This window comes from Cetorhinus maximus, chromosome 2 (assembly GCF_964194155.1).
Source record: "Cetorhinus maximus chromosome 2, sCetMax3.hap1.1, whole genome shotgun sequence".
Taxonomy (NCBI): domain Eukaryota; kingdom Metazoa; phylum Chordata; class Chondrichthyes; order Lamniformes; family Cetorhinidae; genus Cetorhinus; species Cetorhinus maximus.
This window is the reverse complement of record NC_135880.1, coordinates 139,089,507-139,110,946: the sequence shown is the minus strand read 5'-3', so window position 1 is coordinate 139,110,946 and position 21,440 is coordinate 139,089,507. Positions and strand designations below refer to the sequence as shown.

Sequence of the window (21,440 nt, the reverse complement as noted above, 5' to 3'; positions counted from 1 at the left end):
TGCAATAAAATTGTCAATATGTTTAAAATAATTGACAAAAGAGCTAGAGCTTCCAAAGGCATGATGGCTGTTATCCATTGTATTGGTCTCTGACAGGTCCTCAAATTTGTTCCCTTTTTTAATTTATTCTTTCATGGGATGTGGGCGTCACTGGCAAGGCCCACGTTTGTTGCTCGTCCCTAATTGCCCTGGAGGAGATGGTGATGAGCCACCTTCTTGAATACAACTGAGTAGCTTGCTAGGCCATTTCGGAGGGCAATTAAGAGTCAACCACACTGTGGATCTGGAGTCACATGTAGGCCAGACCAGGTGAGGACAGCAGATTTCCTTCCCTAATGGACATTAGTAAACCAGGTGAATGTTTACAACAATCAGTGACAGTTTCATGGCCACCATTACTGAGTCTTGCTTTTAATTCCAGATTTTATTAATGGAATTCAAATTCCTAGAGCTGCTGCAATGGAATTCAAACCTGTTTCCCCAGACAATATTAATTAAACTGATTTAAGGGGGCTGCACGTCCAACCTTAAGGTTGGTGGGCAGGCGAAGAGCCCAGGCGGCCTTTGCATTTATCATGAAACCTCATCCACAGGCGGGATGAGGTTTCATGAAGGTTTTTAAAGTTTAATAAAATTTTTAAATAAAAGTCATAGATATGTCCCAGCTCATGTGACACTATTTCCTCAGGGAGACTTCTACGCTCTTTCGCGTGCATGCGCTGACTCGGCCTTCTCTCTCCCCCCCCACCCCCCGCCCGCACAGGGAGCGCTCAGCGCTTTCGGGTGCACGTCATGCTGGGTGGGCCTTAATTGGCACACCCACATAAAATGGTGAGGTGCAGCTGATCACGGGTGGCGATCGGCTGTGCATCCGCTCCCGCCCGACCTCCCACTGATGGGGAGAAAATTCTCCCCCTGGTGTCTGACCAAGCTTGTACCTCAGTCAACAGCACCAAAAACAGATTAAGGTCCGCCCAGCATGACGTGCACCCGAAAGCGCTGAGCGCTTCCTGTGCGGGCGGTGGGGAGAAGGCTGAGTCAGTGCCTGCATTCTTTCGTACATGCGCGCAAAAGAGCACAGAAATTTCCCTGAGGCACAGAGCTGCCTCAGGGAGATTAGTTTAAATTTGAAAATTTTAAATAAAGAAAAAAAAATTTTTAAACATGTCCCCCTCATGTGATAGTGTCACATGAGCTGGGACATATCTATGACTTTTATTAAAAAATCTTATTAAATTTTAAAAACCATGAAACCTCATCCCGCCCGTGGATGAGGTTTCATGATAAATGCAAAGGCTGCCCACCAACCTTAAGGTTGGACGTGCAGCTCCCTTAATCAGTTTAATTGATATTTAAATGGCCTTAATAGGTCTTTGACAGTTCGGCGGGTGTGCAGCCGACTCCGGTGCGCGCCTGCCGAACTGAAGACCTGAATGACATGCGGTGAGGTCGGGACACACGCCCAAGGTCACCGCACGTCATTTTACGCATCGGCGAGCAGGGCCCATCCCTGCATGCCGAGCAGAAGATTATGGTCCAGGAGACACTTTTGCTCCTCTCGAAATAGTCTCATTGAACCTGTTCAGGTGGAAAAGACTCCGCCTGAAGGCTGGTACCTCTGATAGTGCTGCCCTCTCTCAATACTGCACTGAAGTGTCAGTGTAAAATGATGTGCTGAAGTCCTAGGGTGAAGCTTGAACTTATGTTCTTCTGATTCAGGTGAAAACTGCCAAATGAGCAAATCTAGCACTTCCAAAGATGTCATGTTCATAATTGTACTCTTCATTTTAGTATCCAACAAAAAGATATTGAATTGTAAAGATTTTTTGAGGAAAATCAGTAATTAAATGGATGCGATAGTAGGAAATTTAAAGAAACAGCACTGATTATTCTGCTGGATGCTTAGTGATACAATTAAAATGAGTTCTAAATTAATATTAATCAGATGAATGGCCTTAACTCCTTCCACTTGTATATTTGAACAGAGGATTAAACTGCATGATTTTCAAATTATGCTGTGGGTTAACAGCTGAGAACAGTTAATGCATTCATCTGAAAATCTTTTCTCTGGCTGTTTCAGCACAGGTGCCAACTCGTTTAAAATAAAATTAACAGTGCATGGGATGGAAACCTTCAGAATATGAGTGAAGGTGGCAAATTTTAGATTTCATTACTGCACTAAGATCAGTGTGTTAATTGTACAGAATTACATGCTGCATAGTGTTACCATTGTTCCCAGCTAGACGGGAGATAATGAGGCAATTTTCCCTGTTTTCCCGACCCCACTGCTGTAACTGACGGGACTGGTTTTACGCACTTGATTTGTATGCATCTCTCCTCCACTTACTGCATTTTTGCTGGAAAAAAAACACTGATTTTATTGGGAGAAGTTTTATTGGCTGCAGTTTTAGTCATGAGTTGTATTTGATGGAGAATCTTTTTAAATAAACCTTACTTGCTTTGCTGTTTGCTGAATAAATAGATTTTGTTTGCTATAATGTCAGCAGACCATGACATCGTTCATCATGCAATGCTGAATTGATGCCAGGGCTGCCATTTTGGAACTTAATGCTCCAGTTATAAGAACTAAGAGCAGGAGTAGGCAATTCAGCCCCTTGAGCCTGCCCCGCCATTCGTTACGATCATGGCTGATCTCATTTTGGCCTCAACTCCAATTTCCTGCCCTCTCCCCATAACCTTTCAACCCATTACTAATTTAAAATCTGTCTATCTCCTCAAATTTATTCAGCGTCCTGGCATCCACTGCACTCTGAGATAGTGAATTCCACAGATTCACGACCTTTGAGAAAAGTAATTCCTCCTCATCTCTGATTTATATCTACCACCCCTTAGCCTAAAACTATGGCCTCTTGTTCTAGACTGCCCCATAAGGGGAAACATCTGCTCCACGTCTACTTTGTCTATCCCCTTTAGCATCTTATATACCTCAATTAGATCTTCTCTCATCCTTCTAAGTATGTATAGGCCTAAACTGCTCAATTTCCCCTCATAAGACAAGCCCCACATCTCTGGAATCAATCTAGTGAACCTCCTCTGAACCATCTCCAGTGTAAGTAAGGGGAGCAAAACTGTGCACAGTACTCCAGGTACGGTCTCACCAAAGCCTTGTACAGTTGCAACAACACTTCCCTATTTTTATACACTATTCCTTTAGCAATAAATGCCAAAATTCCATTTGCCTTCCTTATTACCTGCTGTACCTGCATACTAGCTTTCAGCGATTCATGCACGAGGACATCCAGATCCCTCTGCACTGAAGCATTCTGAAGTTTCTTTCCATTTAAATAATAAGTCGCCTTTTTATTCTTCCGCCCAAAATGGATAACCTCACACTTATCCACGTTAAACTCCATCTGCCAAATTTTGGTCCATTCACCTAACCTGTCCATATCCATTTGTAAATTTCTTATTTCTTCCTTGCAACTTACTTTCCCACCTATTTTGGTGTCATCTGCAAATTTAGCTATAGTACCTTCTACCCCTGAATCCAAGTCATTAATATAGATTGTAAATAGTTGGGGCCCAAGGATCGAACCCTCTGGTACCTCACTAGTTACAGCTTGCCATCCAGAAAAAGACCCATTTATCCCAACCCTCTGCTTTCTGTTGGTTAGCCAATCCTCTATCCAAGCTAATATATTACTCCTAACTCCATGTGATCTTGTGTATTAATCTTTTGTGCGGCACCTTATCAAAGGCCTTCTGGAAGTCCAGATGTACTACATCTACAGGATCCCCATTATCCACTTTGCTTGTCACATCTTCAAAGAGCTTTAAGCAGCTAAGGCCATCTCTTAGACACACGTGGCTGAACACATGCTCAGCAGCAGGAATGACCACCCCACCACCCCTGCAACGAGGGCTATTTAAAGGCATCATCAACTAATTACAGGTTGATTGCTGAGAGATTTCCACTGGCTGCTGCTACAATTATTCAAGTGTTTGATACTTTTTAGAGTTCTTCAAATTGGCTAAAGGAAGCTGCTGAAGCACTTTGTCCTGACTTCAAGGCTTCTGCACTAACCAACTACTCCTGGAGGTCGATGCAGTAGTGGGCATTTCCCCTTGGAATACAACATGACTTGAAGAATGAGTAGGGGGCATGTAGAGTCAAGCAGTCTGCTAGGTGAGGAGGGGGAGAATGAGGCCATGTTGACCTAATGTGTAGCATTCTCTGACCGACCTGAATCTTGGTGAGGAATAGTGTGTAAGCCACTTTTCCTTCAGTAGGAGTATTGCCACTGCATTCAGCCACCTGCTGCAGCTGCAATGGCAACCTTAGGATCACACTGCATATGAAGCTGATCATGGTCATGAAATTTGTTGTGTTGGGCTCCTTCCAGACTGGAGCTGGAGATGTTTGCAACATCTGTTTGCTACCCACTATTGCATAAGGGCAGTCATTGAGGTTCTCTATTCAAAAACAGCTGAATATATTTCATTCTGTCTTGCCAGAGAGCAACTGGCAGAGCAAACACAATACTTTTCAAGAATTACAGGAGGAGCCCTGTAGTACTCAGCAGAGTAGGTGTCAAGATTCATGGTGGTCTGCTGCATGCTGCAAAACCTTGTCAGTGGGAGGCCACAACCTTTTCCACCAGCTACACAGCAAGGAGCTGTGATGAGGTCTGGAGCCAAGTGGTCCTAATGGAATCCAAACTGAGCATCAGTGAGTGAGTGCTTGATAGCACTGTTGACAACACCTTCCATTACTTTGGTTGCGAATAGACTGTTGGGAGGTAATTGGGTGGATTGGATTTGTCCATATTGTGGACAGGACATAGGGAAATTTCCACATTGTCTGGTAGATGCCAGTGCTGTAGCTGTACTGGAACTGCTGGGCAAAGGGTGTGGCTAGTTCAAGAGCATAAGTCTTCAACACTACAGCCAGTGAGGGCCTATAACAACTTTTGTATTTGTACATTTACCCATTCCTTGATATCACATGGAGTGAGTCAAATTGGCTGAAAACTGGTATCTATGTGTTGATATGGATTTGGACCCAACACCCCCGGACCCAACACCCTTGGGTATACAGATCAGAGGCAGCCACAGGAGCTGCTGAGGCAGACTGTTTAAAAGGCCTACCTCTGTTCTCTGAAACTTTGTCCCAGTTGTTTTGTTAAACATTAGACCCTCTAGTCCTCATCCTGCATACCCACTCTCCATGCCCATACATGCTAACTCATGCCAACCCATGATCTCACCCATCCCAATAGCTCCTATGCCAACAGTGCCAACATGTCAACCAAATCCCTCATCCATCACCCTTTTCCCTTGCATCCTCCTTCCAATTCACCCAGTATCCACCATGGCCAGACCTCAGGAGCCATGCTGAGATGAAATAAAATGAAGCTCTAAAGATCCTTAACTGCAGGATAAGGCCTGACTCTAGCAAAAATGGGGTCTGTTTGAATTCAGCAGTGACTGCTGAGACACCGCTTTCCCCCCGCACCCCCCACCCCAATCAAAAACTGGATCTGTTGAAAATGCAGCAGGACCTCCAGAACTGGGTTCTACCCACCATTTTTAAAGGTCCTTGGAGTCTCCACAACTCTCTGAAAATTCAGCCCAGTGTTTCCCTATCATCAGTGCCATGCTACTCTTCCGCATGTTGCTCTTGCACCACTGCTGGCCAGGTGCCAGTTCTGGGGTAAGATTGTGGTAATAGGAGGGCTGAAAGTAAGAGGTGCAAATATTGAATAGCACAACCTACTTGCTTCAGAAAAAATGGAAATATGTAAGTTTGTAGCATATCAGGCAGTCTGGGTCCTTGACATCTAACTGGAAAATTGAAGGGTAAAGTAACTCTTCCCTCAACAGAGTCTTGTATGATGATGCAGATCAGAAGTAGGAATGGAATACTGTTGGTAAGGACATCAGTCTCCCTGCTCTTCTTTGAAATAGTGCCGTGGATTCTTTGACATAAATCTAATCTGATCTCGTCCAAAACACAGCACCTCTGGTGTGCAACATTCCCTCACTACTGCACTCTGTTATCAGTCTGGATTATGTGTTCTGGTGTGGGGCTTGAACCCACAACTTTCTGTCACAGAAGTGAATGCCACCACTGAGCTGAAGCATCCAGTGAGCTGGATCCTGAAGAGATGAAGTATCTCTGTGCACTGGGGCAGGACTGGATGGGTTGGTTGGCTGTGGGAAAATAACTTTTTTGGTGTGTTAGTGTAACTATGGTAATGTAGTTATTATGTTACTGGACTAATAAACATTTGCAAGGTCTGACTCCCTAGGCATGAACCCCTAGGCCTAGCCGATCTTTTGCCTTCAAGATTTAGATTCTTGCTCCATTACATAGAATTATAAAATTACAGTAAAGGAGGAGACAATTTTTTCCACCCTGCCTGTGTTGGTGCTAGTTATTTAACTAGAACTGTCTGCTTCAGTGCCCTTTCCCATTATCCTTTTATGCTCTTTTAAATACTTAGAATGGAATCAGATTATTAATGTTAGAAAAGGTCACTTCCTGCCTTTGCATTGATGGCTAAAATTGGAAAATTATCCCTGCAGTCTCTGTCTCAATAGGCCCTTGTGATAAAATGTTCCATGTTCTAATAACATTCTGTGTGGAAAAATTCCTTCTAACTTCCCCTTTTCTACAGTAATGCCAAACAGTTAAGAAAAAATAAGTGAAATAAAGTTTTAGGAAGTTGTGTGTAAAATAAAAATGCAGATGGATTCTCTTGCCTGGTAGAATTTAGTTTGCTTGGTTCAGACAGTGACTGAGGACCAAGGTGCCCCACCTCCATATTTCGTCAGTTAAAGAATTTGGTGGACCCAAGCATTGGGACAGGTTTAGGGAAGCTGAATGTTAGCTTGCACTCTGCTTTCCCCTCCTTCCCTCATGCTGAACAAAAGCTGATGTGTTACTCTAGCGTCCTGGTACACACTTCCTCTGGGAGCTTCTGCTGGCAATACGGTGGTAACAGTTAATTCACCATATTGAGTCAACTTGTCTGAAAGGCTTACAGAGATGAGTGGGGGAGAATATACATTTCGCCACTGTGGGGAAAACAGAAAACTGTCCCCCTCTCTAGTTGTCCTACCTGCACACTGTCCCACTACAAGTCACTGAAAAAACACCTATTGCATTTGCAGCTGAATTGTTCTTGATATCTTACCCAACCGCACCTGATAAAATCATGAGCGAGTCCAGGATGGAACACACTCTCCATTTGTACGTGGACTGTGCTATTGGATTTAGCCGCCTGAAAACGCAGCATGGTAGAATTACTTTGATTTTTATAGCGGAATGATTTGTAAAACAGTTTGTAATAAAGAGCAAAGGTGATTCTAACAAGGAATTTTATCTGCCTGATGATTTTATCTTGGTATTCCCTTCCGGTTCCGTATTGTCATTTGACATAATGAAAACACAAAAATACGTATCTTATGACCAGGTGAGGACGGGCACAAGGACTCTCCCTTTTTTTCCCACTCTTAAGTTGATCATAACAGGGTTTTTAAAGTTTATAAGGATTAAGTATTTACATGTTAGTTGCAAAGAACTCAGTCAGACAGGCTTCCCTGAGTTCAAACCAGTAAGGGGTTAATTTTTTCTTGTGCTAAAAACCTACCAAGGTAAAGATATTTAAAAACGTAATCTAACACCCAAACTGTCACAACACAGATGCATACACACAGACACAGACGTACACACACAAGCATGCAAAAAATACAAATTACAAAGAAGAGGAGGTTAAGTTTTGGCCAAATTAAGAATCAATGATAAAAGGCAAAGATATAAAGAGTTCTTGAAGCGGTAGTGCTTGTTTTTTTTTTTCCCCTGGAAACGCTGCTTTGGAATTTGAAGTTGTCTTCAGAATTTCTTTGTCTGCTGTCCACAGTACGATATAAGCAGGTAGGATCTAGCTCCATTAAAAGAGAGTGAGAGAGGCTAGCAGCTTTTTGCTGCCACCAGATGTTCTTTCTCTAGACTGCCCCAAAGCCAGCAGGGTTTTATAATAACTTTGAAAAATCAGAGTTTCAGTCGTGTGGCAACTGGCCATTGATACATGATGGAAAACAATCAATAGTCTATTCTTGTTAACAAAGAAGTTACTACCTTCCATGGTCAAAACCATTGATATACAATAGAGACAGACAGGGGCCCTTAGCCCTTCCCTTGTGCACAATCAGTTTTGTGAGCTGTCCTGGTAGTCCTTGAGACAGAAAATCAGATGCCTTATTGTCCTTGTTATTTTGGGGTAAGTCCTGACAAAGGCAGGTACAACATTCCACAAGGATATGATTTAGCATAGTCATTGCAAACCACTTTTAGAAGCTCCCAGAAGCTTGGCCAGCTTGCAGTCTCAAAAAAACAGGTGACTTATGGGAGCCATCTTAAGTCAATATCTTTGTTTTAACAGTTCAAACTCACTTTTTATTTAAAAAAAGTTCCATATTTGACGACATCACACCTCCATAACAATCTGTAAATTAATAGCCTTTCACATCTTAAGTTTAAAAGAGCCATCCCACTTGGACTTCTCTGTCCTTGACCTATTACACTGTTCCAATGAAACTAAATGAAAACTTGAGTAAACAGCACCTCGTCTTTTGATAAAGCACTTTACTACTCTCTGGATTCAACATGGATTTCAAAAATTTCTGATCAGAACCATTGTTCCCATTTCTTCAAACAGGTGCTAGTAATAGTTCTGCTATCGCCATTTACCCCTTCTCTAGACCACCATTTATTCTTGTCCAATTACTGCCCTCTTTTACCTTGCGCCATTACCCTTTTTGTCTTCCACCCTATGAAAGGCCTTTTTCCCTGCCCTCCTTTTTCTCTGCCTCTGCACTTGCTTGAAACTAACACATCTCTCTCCATGGATGCTGCCTGGCCCACTGAGCATTTCAAGCATTTTCTGTTTTTGTTTAAGAGGAGCATTTATTTAATGATGAAATCTCAGCTCAGGCTGTGGCACACTTGCCCTCGAATTAGGAGGTTTGGGGTTCAAAGCTTACTCTCCAGGTCTTGCACCACAAAAGTCATCAACTTGAGAGAAAAAGAAAACTCAAGTTTGTTAACTTATAAGATCACAGTTGTATATGTCATATGTCGAGGAAATCACTCTTCAATGAACAAAAATAGAATTTGATCATTGATGTATGGATGCATAATCAATTACCCAAGAGGCATTCTCCTGTTGAGCAGAATCAACCGACTCTCTGCACTTATCATCTCTGATTTACAGTAAAGTTACTCTGATCTTTGAGTTGAATCTCACAGATGCTTTGCGCAGGAAGTGGGTGGGTTGAAGGCTGCAGCTTGACTGAGTATGAGTCAGGTGTGAGTCACAGCTTCCTGGGAGGATAGATCAATGTGCTATGCTGTTAAATTAATGAACGGTAAAAAGCTTTTGAGTAAAAGGTTATCCTGAGAAGAGCTCCTTTCAGAATCAACCAAAATAGTCACAGCAGGAAACTCTGCTAGGAAATGAATGTGTTTTATTTACTTGTATAACAGTGACATAATGACACGTTGCAGCTGGAGACTACAGTGACGAAGATGAAAGTTTTGTAGATTTCATCCCGGTGGTTGTTTAAAGAAATTTGATACCCGTATCCTGGTGGAATCAAGCGGCAGTGGACCTGCTCTAGTCTAACGTCAGATCTAACAGCCTGCAGCAAGTGATGCAGAAGTTTGAATGCAAATTTGATCCTGTAGCTTCAGGGAATTGCATTATTCGGGGATAAAGGTAATGATGGCCAGTGGGGCTAGGGAGGTTTCAGGTTGGAAAAACGATATTTAAGATCCTGCTGTTGACATTCATTCACAATGGACAGTAGATCTGGTCATTTATCTTGTTGCTATTCATGGAAGCTTATTGTGCACAAACTATCTGCTGTATTTGCTACATTACTAAAGTGACTGCACTTTAAAAGGATTGTACTTGATTGACTGTGAAATACTTTGGGATGTATAGAGGTGATGTAAGGGGCTATATAAATGCAAATCTCTTTCTGTAGCAACCATGGAGGCACAGGTTTTAACACCAGGGTGAGATCTGTTCCAGGTTCTGATCCTGACCAAGCAAAAAAGACAAAGTTGCCATGCACCCAGTGGGTGGACACAGGCATCTTCATTGAACACACTGATGTATGTGCTTTTGGACAGGCCTGAACTCGGGAGCAGAAGGGATGGATTTCCTCCAACTGAACAGGGGCTGAGTTTGTGGTTGCCGATTTGGGCCCCAAAAAATTTAGGGCTATGGTAAAATTTTCTGATTCAGTGGTACTGGCAACATAGACTTCATTAAAATATTTAAAAGGGTCTCCATGAATATGGTGCCTTCAGGAAAGCTCCACTCAAAGGTTGCCCCCACCCCCACCCCCAAATCTATTTAAAAAAAAACAAGTAATGAACCCTGACCTTAATCTAGTTTTCTTTAAGTGAACGCTTTCAGTTACTGGAGAATGCCTTCTTCTGTTTTGCATTATATTTTGCTCCATACATCATTTGGTTTTACTTTTATTTTTTTTCTCAGCCAATAGCTTCCTTTGTTTCCATTGGCATAAAATGTTACCATTTGAATCACTTGGTACAAAGGTGAGGATGAGAATCCCTTTGATAGTTTCAAATATGCTGCAGAATTTAGATAAATCATAGAATCATAGGGCAAAATTTTATAGCCCCGTTGTGGCGGGGGCAGGGCCGCAAAATGCGGCGAGCCATTCAAAAATCCATTGACTTTGGCGCGGCTGAAAAATCCCGCCAGTGTGAAATTCTGCCCATAAGAGTGTTTACAGCGCAGAAGGAGGCAATTCAGCAAGTTGTGTCAATGCTGTCTCTGCAAGAGCAAATTAGTTAGTCCCATCCCTGAGCCCTTTCCCCGTAGCCCTGGAACTTTCTTTACTCTTAAGGTGCTTATCTAATTCCGTTTTGAAATCCATCATTAAATTTGCCTTCGCCTCTCAGTGCACTCCACATCCTAACCACGTGCTGCATAAAAAATGTTCCATCATATCACCATTGGTTCTTTTGCCATTCATCTTTTATCAATGTCCTCTGGTTCTTGACTCTTCTGTCAATGGGGACAGTTTCTCTCTACCTGCTCTGTCTAGAACCCCTATCAAATCACCACTCAACCATATCTTTATGGAGAACAGCCCCAGCTTCTCCAGTCTTTCCATTTAACTGATGTCCCTCATCCCTGGAAATATTTCTCGTAAATCATTTCTGCACCGTCTCTAAGACCTTCACATCCTTCCTAAAGTGTAGTTTGCAGAATTGGACACTACTCCCATTAAGGCCAAACCAATGTTTCTTAAAGATTTATCAGAGCTTCCTTGCTTTTGCACACTATACCTCTATTTATAAACTGAGGATCCTGTATGCATTTTTAACCACTTCCTCAATCTGCCCTGCTATCTTCAATGATTTGTGCACACATACATACAGCCCCATCTGCTCCTGCACTTCCTTTAGAATTGTACACGTTTATTTTTATATTGCTTCTCCTCATTCTTCCTACCAAAACACATCACTTCACCCTTCTCTGCATTAAATTTCATCTGCCACACGTCTGTCCATTCAACCAACCTGTATGTGTCCTCTTAAAGTCTATCACTATTCTCATGGTTCACTGCAGTTCAGAGAAGGTTTACTAGATTAATTAATACCTGGAATGGGTGGGTTATCTTATGAGAAAAGGTTAGACAGGCCAGGCTTGTATCTGCTGGAGTTTAGAAGAGTAAGAGGCGACTTGATTGAAACATATAAGTTCCTGAGGGGACTTGACAGGATGAATGCAGAAAGGATATTTCCTCTTGTGGGAGAATCTAGAACTCGAGGGTCACTGTTTCAAAATAAAGGGTCGCTCATTTAGGACAGAGATGAGAAATATTTTCTGAGGGTTGTGAGACTTTGGAATTCTCTTCCTCAAAAAATGTTTGAGGCAGAATCCTTGAAAATCTTTAAGGCAGAGGTAGATAGATTCTTGATAAGCAAGGGGATGAAAGAGTATCTGGGGTAGGCAGGAATATGAGGTTAAAATCAGATCAGCCATGTTCTTATTGAATGGCGGAGCAGGCTTGAGGGGCCGAGTGGCCTACTCCTCCTAATTTGTATGTTCGGATGTAAAATATGTCCAAGTTTTGTGTCATCTGCAAATTTTGAAATTGTGCCCCATGGATCCAAGTCTACATCATTAATATAGATCAAAAAAGCAGTCATTCTAGTACCCTGAGGAACCCCACTGTACATCTTCCTTTTTATTGCATGAGCTTCAACTTTGCTGAAAAGTCTATTATGTGGCACTTTATCAAATTCCTTTTGGAACTCCATGTACAACTCATCAACCCTCCCTGTTACCTCAGCAGACCTGTGCTGGCTTTATTTTTTATTCATTCATGGGATGTGGGTGTTGCTGGCTAGCCCAGCATTTATTGCCCATCCCTAATTGGGCAGTTAAGAGTCAACCACATTGCAGTGGGTCTGGAGTCATATGTTGGCCAGACCAGGTAAGGATAGCAGATTTCCATAAAGGGCATTAGTGAACCAGGTGGGTTTTCACAACAGTCGATGATGGTTTTGTCGTTATCATCAGACTTTTAATTCCAGATTTTTATTGAATTCAAATTTCACCATCTGCTGTGGTTGGATTCAAACCCAGGTCCCCAGAGCATTACCCTGGGTCTCTGGAATACCAGTCCAGTGACAATACCACTATGCCACCATCTCCCCTTTCTTTAATTAATCCACACTTAACCAAGTGACTGTTAATTTCCAAAAGCTTTTCCAACACTGTGGTTAAACTGACTGGCCTGTAGTTGCTGGATTTATTCTTGCAACCTTGAATAAACGTGTAACATTTGCAATTCTCCAGTCCTCTGCCACCACCCCTGAGTCAAAGGAGGATTGGAAGATTATGGCCAGTGCCTCTGCATTTTCCACCCTTATCTCCCTCGGTATCCTCGGATGCATCCATCTCGTCCTGGTAACATATCAACTTTAAGAACAACCAGCCTTTCTACTGCCTCCTTTATAATAATTTTGACCCATCCAACTGGCGAGCAAACAAGTTCAGTGGGGTTTGCAGCTGTCAAAGATCAGGTAGTATGTTGCTCATCAGAAGAAAAGAGGATAGCTGAGGCTTGGGCTACATACCCTAAATGATGCTAAGCTGAGATGGGGGGTGGGGGGTGGGGTGGGACTGCCATTGGAAAGGTAATGGGATACTAACTGAGGAAGTGGCGTTAAAAGGCGAGAAAGAAAAGAAAGCTGTGGGGTTGTCCAGGAATCCACAGGTAGGCAGGCCTATTAGCTAGAACCTTCCAGAAACTGGGAGCTCAAAATGGGGCTGTGGGCCCCAAGCAGAAGATGGAATCTGTGGAATGATTGGGAGGGGGAGGGGTAGAGAATTGTCCAGATGGAAGGCTCCAGGTGATCTGCTTGGAGTGAAGTTTTACAAGATTAGTCTAAATTTATAGTTACACTTTGCTATTTATTACATTCCTTTGAGCATCACATCAGCCATGTTGGTAGAGCCTTGGGCTGCTGCATGGAACCACCAGGCAAACAATGCCTGAATTATATGCAGACTAATAAATCCTGTAGGCCCAATTTTAACTGGGGCTTAGGTGAGAGCATCAGTCTTGCCTTGGCTTGCCAACATGAGGCTGGCGTAATTTTAACTCCCAGGCTTCATTTAAGGACACCAGGCTTAACAGAGAGGAGGGACTTAAGTAAGAGTAGTGAAGCTGGTGCTATTCTTCTTAAGACTAGAGAAGGTTACGGAAAGATTTAACAGAGCTGCTCAAAATTATCAGAGATTTTGATAGTGTAAAAAAGGAGAACCTGTTTCAACTAGCACAAGGGTCGGTAACCAGAGGACACAGGTTTAATATAATTGACAAAAGAACCAGCAATGAGATTTTACACAGCAAGTTGGTGTGATCTGGATCGGACTGAAAGTGTGGTAGAAGGAGATTCAGTAGTAACTTTCAGAAGGGATGTGGATAAATACTTAAAAGGGGGAAATAGCAGGGAAATGGGATTAACCGGATAACCCTTTCAAAAAGCCGGTACAGGTGCTATATGCCAAATGGCCTGCTTCTGTGCTGAATCATTCTATGACTCTAGTGACTCCTTCCCAACTCCACTTTAATGATGTAAAACTGTTGGATGGAAGGCAAGTGAGCACGATGATGGTCCCCAGATTTGGGGGTAGCTAGGTGATTACATTTGGTGGATAAGGGGCTTCTTTCTAGACTCACTGTTCCTGGCAAGACCAAGATAGGGCAGAAAATCCACTATTGCAGGTTAAAGTGGTGTCATGGTCTAATTCACATCGATACACCCCTGACTTTTGCATGAGACCCTTACCTACCTGGGACAGGGGCCTCTCACGCTGCCCTCACATGCCCTGTTCCCATTGGGCATGGAATGGGGAGAAGATTTAATATATGCCATCCTGTATAAAGCAACAGTTATTGCCTTGCCAGCTAAGGGATTACTACATATTGACATCACTGGCATTAGTTAAAATTAAATTGGCTTTCATAATGTGACCTACGAGTGTCATGAGCATTTAAGATAAACCAAAAGTAAAATTGTCATAGATAGTGGATACCTATTTGTTTGTTTTAAAATAAATAAACAAACAAATTGGCCCTATTTTCGTCTTGGTTTTGCAAAATGCAATTTGGGCCCTTTTGCGGCTTTGTAAATGCACACCTGATTCATGTCTGACTTTGCCTGGAATTTGTGTTTTTACCCACATGGGCATTGTGCAGTTTGTAAACCACAGTGCAGTGTGGGAAGAGTGCGGGTGCAGAGGCAGACTGGTTAGAAGGCTCACCTTGGTTCACTGAGACAGCAGCCCAGCTCCCAACATCATTTAAGGACCCCCTAAACCTTCTTCACCCAACCCCAATGCTCCCTCCATGCCCCTCATGTATCCTCCATAGCCACTCACCCAGTATCCACTATGTACAGTCCTCAGAATCCATTTAGTAGCAATGGGAATTATTTTAAATGTAAAAAATTGAACCTGTGACAATCTAATATAAAACTCATTCAAAAATCTATCATTGATACTACAAAGAAAATAACAGCTGTTATAGAAAAAGGTCCCTTAATTGGCCATTAACTTGTGTAAACAATAACCATGTAGTCGGAAACCAAATCCAAGGAGGGATTATGTTATTACAGCCTCTTAATAGCTGTGAATCATTTGCCAGAACAGCTCTGTCAATAGAACACCTGCTGAGCTCAGACCATTAATAGCTTTTGGAACTTTTCCAAGTATTTATAATAGCCACAGCTATCAAAACATTAGCTTACAGTACCAAGGGCTTGAAATTGAAGATGGTGTTACATTTCCAGATTTTTTTTCCATTAACAGCAATCAATCAGCGGAGAGAGTAGGTGCTTAGACTTCTTGATAACTTTCAACAGTGGAGTCTTTTTTCAAACTCAGAGTTGTCTGTGCATTTACATCACAGCAACAAACAGGAGCGTTTGTATTTTTCTCCAATGGAAAACATACTGTACTGCATGTCAGCACGTACACAATGCTGGTCAATGTAATGGTCAACTTACATTTTGCAGGACAGAGCCCTATGATTAATCACTGCATTAAAAATCATCTACGTTACAATATAGCATCTAATAGTGACATTTGAAGGTGTCAAAACATTTTACACTTACCTGTCAGAACGTTCCTGACTCCTCAGCAGGCTTCTCTCACTGGTTAATAACTATGCAAGATGGTACATATTTTTGGTCTTTCAAAACCCACAACAGTACACAAAAATAACTCTGACTCTGACCTCGGAAGATGCGTGTGTGTATTTTTTGCATCCAAGGCCTTCCCAACCCACGAAAAGGCCACACAAAATGGCATGGCGTCAGGCAGGTACTGTTTTGCAAGCCAATTCCTGCCTCCATGAGGAGATGAAAACTCGGTCCATTGTGTCAAAGAAAATAACTTGCAAAGTAATACATGATTCTATGTAAATCATGTAGAATTATACAGGGCTGGATTTAATTGAGGCGACAGGGGGCTTGTCCACCAGTTGGAGAGCTGGCAGGAACCCTGTGCTGCCTCCTTCAGGGAAGGCCAGTCACATTAAAGGACCCCAGAAGCATAAGCCTCACCTGCAGATAGCTACAGGCCACTCTGAGGCCAGCAGCTTTATTGACCAGTCGCGCCACCGGGGAGGCAATGGCTGCTGCTGATACTACATCCACCCGAGGCCTAGGATTGTCAATGGATCCCAGGCACAGGCTCTCAGTGGGCCCCACCCCCGACCTTCCTGATGCCAGGTTACCAAATCAGGTGCAAAGTGCCTTTGAATGAGCTCCTTCACTGGAGTCCACAAGCAACCCCACACAGATTTGTTTGTCATGCTGCCTACATGGCAAGCCCCCCTTAACTGGGTTAATACCATTGGCGGTGGGATGAAGCCCTCCCACTTGGGGGCGAACAGGAAGGCCAGCTATGGGCCCTCCCACCATGGGTTCAGTCGGGGTGGAGGCAAAAAAGTAGTGGGGACCCCATCTGGTGCCCCCCTGCCTGATTAAATGCTGCACCCAACACTAAACTCGCCATGGGGGAGGGCATTAAATTTCACACATTGTATCTACAGCATAGAAACTGACTATCGCTCCAACTGGTTTATGTCGCTGTTTATACTATAGACAAGCCTCTTTCCATTCTAATTACGTCTTTCAGTCTTGCCCCTGCATCCCTTTCTACCCTTCTTCAGTAGAGGGTGCGTTTTATGAGTTGGTTCGAGTTCCTAAAATATTACTGTATGCTGTTTGTGCCCATGTATTGGCAAAGCCAGAGTCCCAGTGCTCTGTGAAAGATTTATGCTTTTTAGTTTGTGCAGTTTGCTTTTGATGTGTAAAAGCTACTTCCTGCTCTACAAAGTAAACTCACCTCATTTTGCACTTTATTGATCGCTCTCTCCTGGTTTATTGAGGAATACCGATAACTGCAGTTATAGTTTGGAAGTTGAGAGTTATGAGTTATTGTCTGATTTTTTTTTTGGTTAACCTCATGGAGTGGTGCCGGAAATGGAAACAAAATGTGCATTCAATCATTAATTTCACTCATTATCCCCGTCTCAGCCATCTGAAATCTGTCACAGAATAGAGGAAGGTTGTTCAATCACTTGTAATCGCAGCAAGTGAGGGCCAGGTGGAAGCAGCAATTGCTGAAAGTGACATGAATGACTGATCGTGTCATCCAAGCGGTATAAAACAGTAGCAACCCTATCATCTATCATTAGCCTTTCTATGAGAAGTAAACAGGACAGTTTGAAAGCCCAATCAAGCACTGCAGGAGTAAGCCATTGGCTAATCATCCTTTTCCTTCCCGTAGATTAATGTGAGATTCCAGACAGCAGGATACAATTAGCACCTATTAGTCGGAAATACAGAAATCAAGCCCCTTAATTTCCTCTGCATCTTGCAGTGTGGTCTGCATCTTGTAGTGTGTTGCTGTGATCAAATGTACTTCATCAGACTAACTGTTGAGATGCGTGGGAGACGGTTTGAAGAACTCATGATTGTGTAGTTGCAGCATAAGACCAAAGACATAGTTGTTCCATGCTATCTTCCTGCCTGGCTTAAAGTTGACAGTATGCCAGTACGTTTTTGGCCTGAGGGCACAAAAACAGTCATTTTCATCACACGGTTTATAATAGGGTGATTTCTCCAGCGAACTCATATGTGTAAAATCAGTCCGAGTCACTTACTACGTTGGGGTCTCCAAGCCTGGTTGATGGGGGAAATTACACAATGATCTCAAATCTGGCAGGGAATAATGGTGTCACTACCTTGCAGTTGCTTTTCAGATGAAACCATTAAAGCAAAGTTGGCTGTGCCTTCCCAGCTGGATATCGAAGAGCCCGTGGCACTATTCAAAGAACAGCAGGGGAGTCTCTCTGGTGTCCTGGCTAACATTTATCCCTCAACTAGCACCTTAAAAAACAGATTATCTGATCATATTTTCATTAACGCTGTGGGAGCTTGCTATGCGCATATTGGCAGTCATGTTTCCTACATTACAATTGAGTGACTACACCTAAAAAAGATTACTTTATTGACTGTAAAGTGCTTTTAGTCATCCAGATTTATTTAACACTAATCGTTTGTATGAAAACGTGAATGGATAGAAATATCCCTATTACTTAGTCCACATCTCTGCGACAGAAGGTTGTGGGTTCCAAATTCCACTCAATTGAGCCATGAGCACATAATCTAGACTGACGGGTCAGTGCAGTACTGAGGGAGAGCTACTGTTTGAACTGCTGTCTCTCAGATTAGACATTAAACTAATGCAAATTGTGAGGATTTTCAAAATACACACTGACTACATTACAGAAGTAATTAACTGCCTGTAAAGCACTTTGGAACATCCTCATATCATGATGGGTGTTATATAACTGCAAATTATTTTTACTGTAATAAAGCAGGTGTTATACTTTTGTTTACTAATTTGAGTTCTTGACAAAGAGTTTAGCCCACACAAGCAGATATTGGGTTTTCGGATATGGAGGTCAAAAGCCACTGTGGAACTTTGAATCTGTAATGGCAGATCTCAATATTATCCTTGTCCAAGTTGTGTTACAATGTGTAATCTGTTCAAAATAGATTCTGCTGTACATACTGAAAGAGAGTTGCAAATTCTGAATGGATGGGAAGTTTCATCACATGACCTGCTTCCATATGCCCCACCTCCATGCTCCTGCCCATTGGTCATCTGACACGTCCACCTTTATGGTGTAACACCTTCCCCTATCGATTGGGAAGCAAACAAACTTTGAAAAATACTTGACAGTTAGTCAGACAGCCACCCCCAACACCCGTTTCCAATTTTTTAAAATGCCCCTATGATTTTTCCCCTGGTTGAGATTAATTTTGAATTCCTGGAGACTCCCAGATAATCTAAAAGGGTTGGCAACTTTATGATGAAAATTAAGCTAAATTGTAGAAAAACTGAGAAATATAAATTATTATCTTATTTTGCAGAAATGCTGGCCAAGAAAAGCTTTTGTGCTGCTTTGGAAATGGATCTAGAAACTGCATTGGTATTGATCTGAACGACGTGATATTGAAGGTATTCAAATTACATGAAACAGCATAGAGGGACCAACACATATGAACCTTCCTGCATTACATAGACCCACCATCTGCTGCTGAGTCCTATTATTTCTAAGTGTTTTTTAAAAGTTTAAGTTTTGGCTCAGTTGGCAGTACTCTTGTGGTTGAGTCAGCGGGATGTGGGTTCATGTCCATCTGGGGAATTGACCACACGATCTAGGCTGCCATCTCAGTCCTGTTGTGTGAGAGTGCTTCATTATTCATCCTGCAATCCCTGAGAGGAGACCTGAAACTGGAACTCTCACTGTCTATTCTGACAGATGTTAAAGATCCAGGAAGAGGAATAGGAAGTTTTCTGGTATCTGGCTAGCATTTCACTTTCAAGCAATCCTACCCAAAAAAGAGATGCCAGGCTATTCATCAAAATACTGCCTGTGGGGTCCTGCTGCGCATAACATGTCTGCTGTTTTTTATGCTTACATAACAAAAGTCACTGTACATGAAAGTAATTTGAGACTTTTGAGTGATGTGATGTATTTGGTTGACTCTTAGGATCACTGAGGCTTGCCAAAAATACATTGATCACATTAACTATTGTAGCAAAGTGCAAACCAAGGTCATTAATTTAAATATGTACGATAGCAAATGGTCTATTCATGTTCCTATGTATTCCTGGTCTCTGGTTCTCTCACCTGATCACTTTGCATGATCTCTTACTTTGTTTCATATTCTTTTGGGTCTCTGTCACTGATACCTGAGGATCTCTGTTTCGCAATGCTCTCCTTTTTCTCCTCCATTCCCCCTCACCCCATGATCCCTTTAGCCTATTTCTCTCCCTGATGCCTTACCCGACTTTTTGCCTCTCTCATGCTCTCCTCTGTTATTTTCTCTCAACATTCTGATCTCAGTTTTTGCTGACAGATCTCTTCTCATTGTTGTCTTCTCTGATCTCTTGCTTCCATCCCCTCCGTTCGGCTCCTGTCCTGAGACTCTTTTACTGTTCCTTTTCTTTAAGCTCATTTTGTTGCTGATCTCTTTGTCTAGATGTCTTCCTCTGTGTTGGCTCCAGGCCTCAGATTGGAAAAGGGTAATGAGGATATTAATACAAATCTCACTGGGTAAAATTTAAATTGTCAGTGTGTTAGGAGAGACTTGAGTAGAGGTGAATAAAAACAGAAAATGCTGCATATACTCAGCAGATCTGGCAACATTTGTGAGGAGAGAAACTGTCCTGAAAAAAGGACCTCAACCTGAAATATTAATTCTGTTCTTCTCTCCACAGATGCTGCCAGATCTGCTGAGCATTTCCAGCATTTTCTGTCTTTATTTCAGATTTCCAGCATCTGCAGTATTTTACTTTTGTTAAGTAGTCGGGAGTTGGCAGACCGGGATAGCTAAGTCACTGGGCCGTAAGGCCAGGAAAAATAGACGGGCCAAGAGTTAGAAACCAGAGTTGGAATGAGGAGGGAGGTAGGACAACTGGGGCAGTGGGTGGACTATAATTTTAAATGGCAGGGACAAAGTCAGAGGAATGGAGAGTTTGGAATCATACTACATATCCACTGAAACCAGGATATTGGGGCCACTACTACAAAAGACTTGTTTCAAAACATATGCCACATTGTACTCAGTTTCTCCTTCCATGTAGAGCCAGTTTTGAAGCTTACCAAAGTCTTGAAAGAGAACTGCCCTTCTCAAAGGTTCCAGAACATCAACCAAAAACTTTGTTTATAAACCATCTTTCACTTTGAAGATAAAATTATGAACGAGATCAGTAACTGAAGATTGCTCACGAAAGAAAGAAAGACTTGCATTTATCGTCTTTCATGACTATAGGACGTCCCAAAGCGCTATACAGCCAATTGAATTCTTTGAAGTAAAGTCACTATAGTAATGTAGGGAAGGCAACAGCCAATTTGTACACAGCAAGTTCCTACAAACAGCAGTTTGATAATGACCAGATAATCTTTTTTTGTGATGCTGATTGAAGGATAAATACTGGCCAGAATAGTGAGGATAACTCCCCTACTTTTCCTCAAAATAGTCCAATGGGATCTTTTAGGCCCACCTGAGGAGCTTAATATTTCATTTGAAAGGTGGCACATCTGATGGCGCAGCACCCCTTCAGTACTGTACTGGAGCATCAGCCTTGATCTTAGTGCTGAAGTGGGACTTGAAGCCAAAACCTTCTGCTTCAGAGGTGAGAGTACCACCAACTAGGGGAAAGTGATGGCGTAGTGGTGTTGTTGCTGGAGCAGTAATCCAGTGACCCAGGGTAATGCTCTGGGGACCCGGGTTCGAATTCCAGTGGAATTTGAATTCAATAAAAAATCTGGAA

The 21,440-nt window shown here is 42.4% G+C and overlaps 1 protein-coding gene across 9 annotated transcripts in view; it reads left to right on the top strand.

Moving 5' to 3' along the window:
* LOC144690605 (uncharacterized) overlaps positions 1–21,440 on the top strand; it is a 131,243-nt gene that overhangs the window by 81,628 nt on the left and 28,175 nt on the right. For 8 of the 9 annotated variants that reach the window (XM_078558282.1, XM_078558292.1, XM_078558323.1 and 5 more), the window contains one exon: positions 19,031–19,118. The exons of the other annotated variant lie outside the window; for it this stretch is intronic. In XM_078558282.1, the coding sequence (XP_078414408.1) occupies positions 19,031–19,118 (88 nt within the window). The remainder of the gene's footprint in view (positions 1–19,030; positions 19,119–21,440) is intronic. 9 annotated transcript variants of the gene reach the window in all.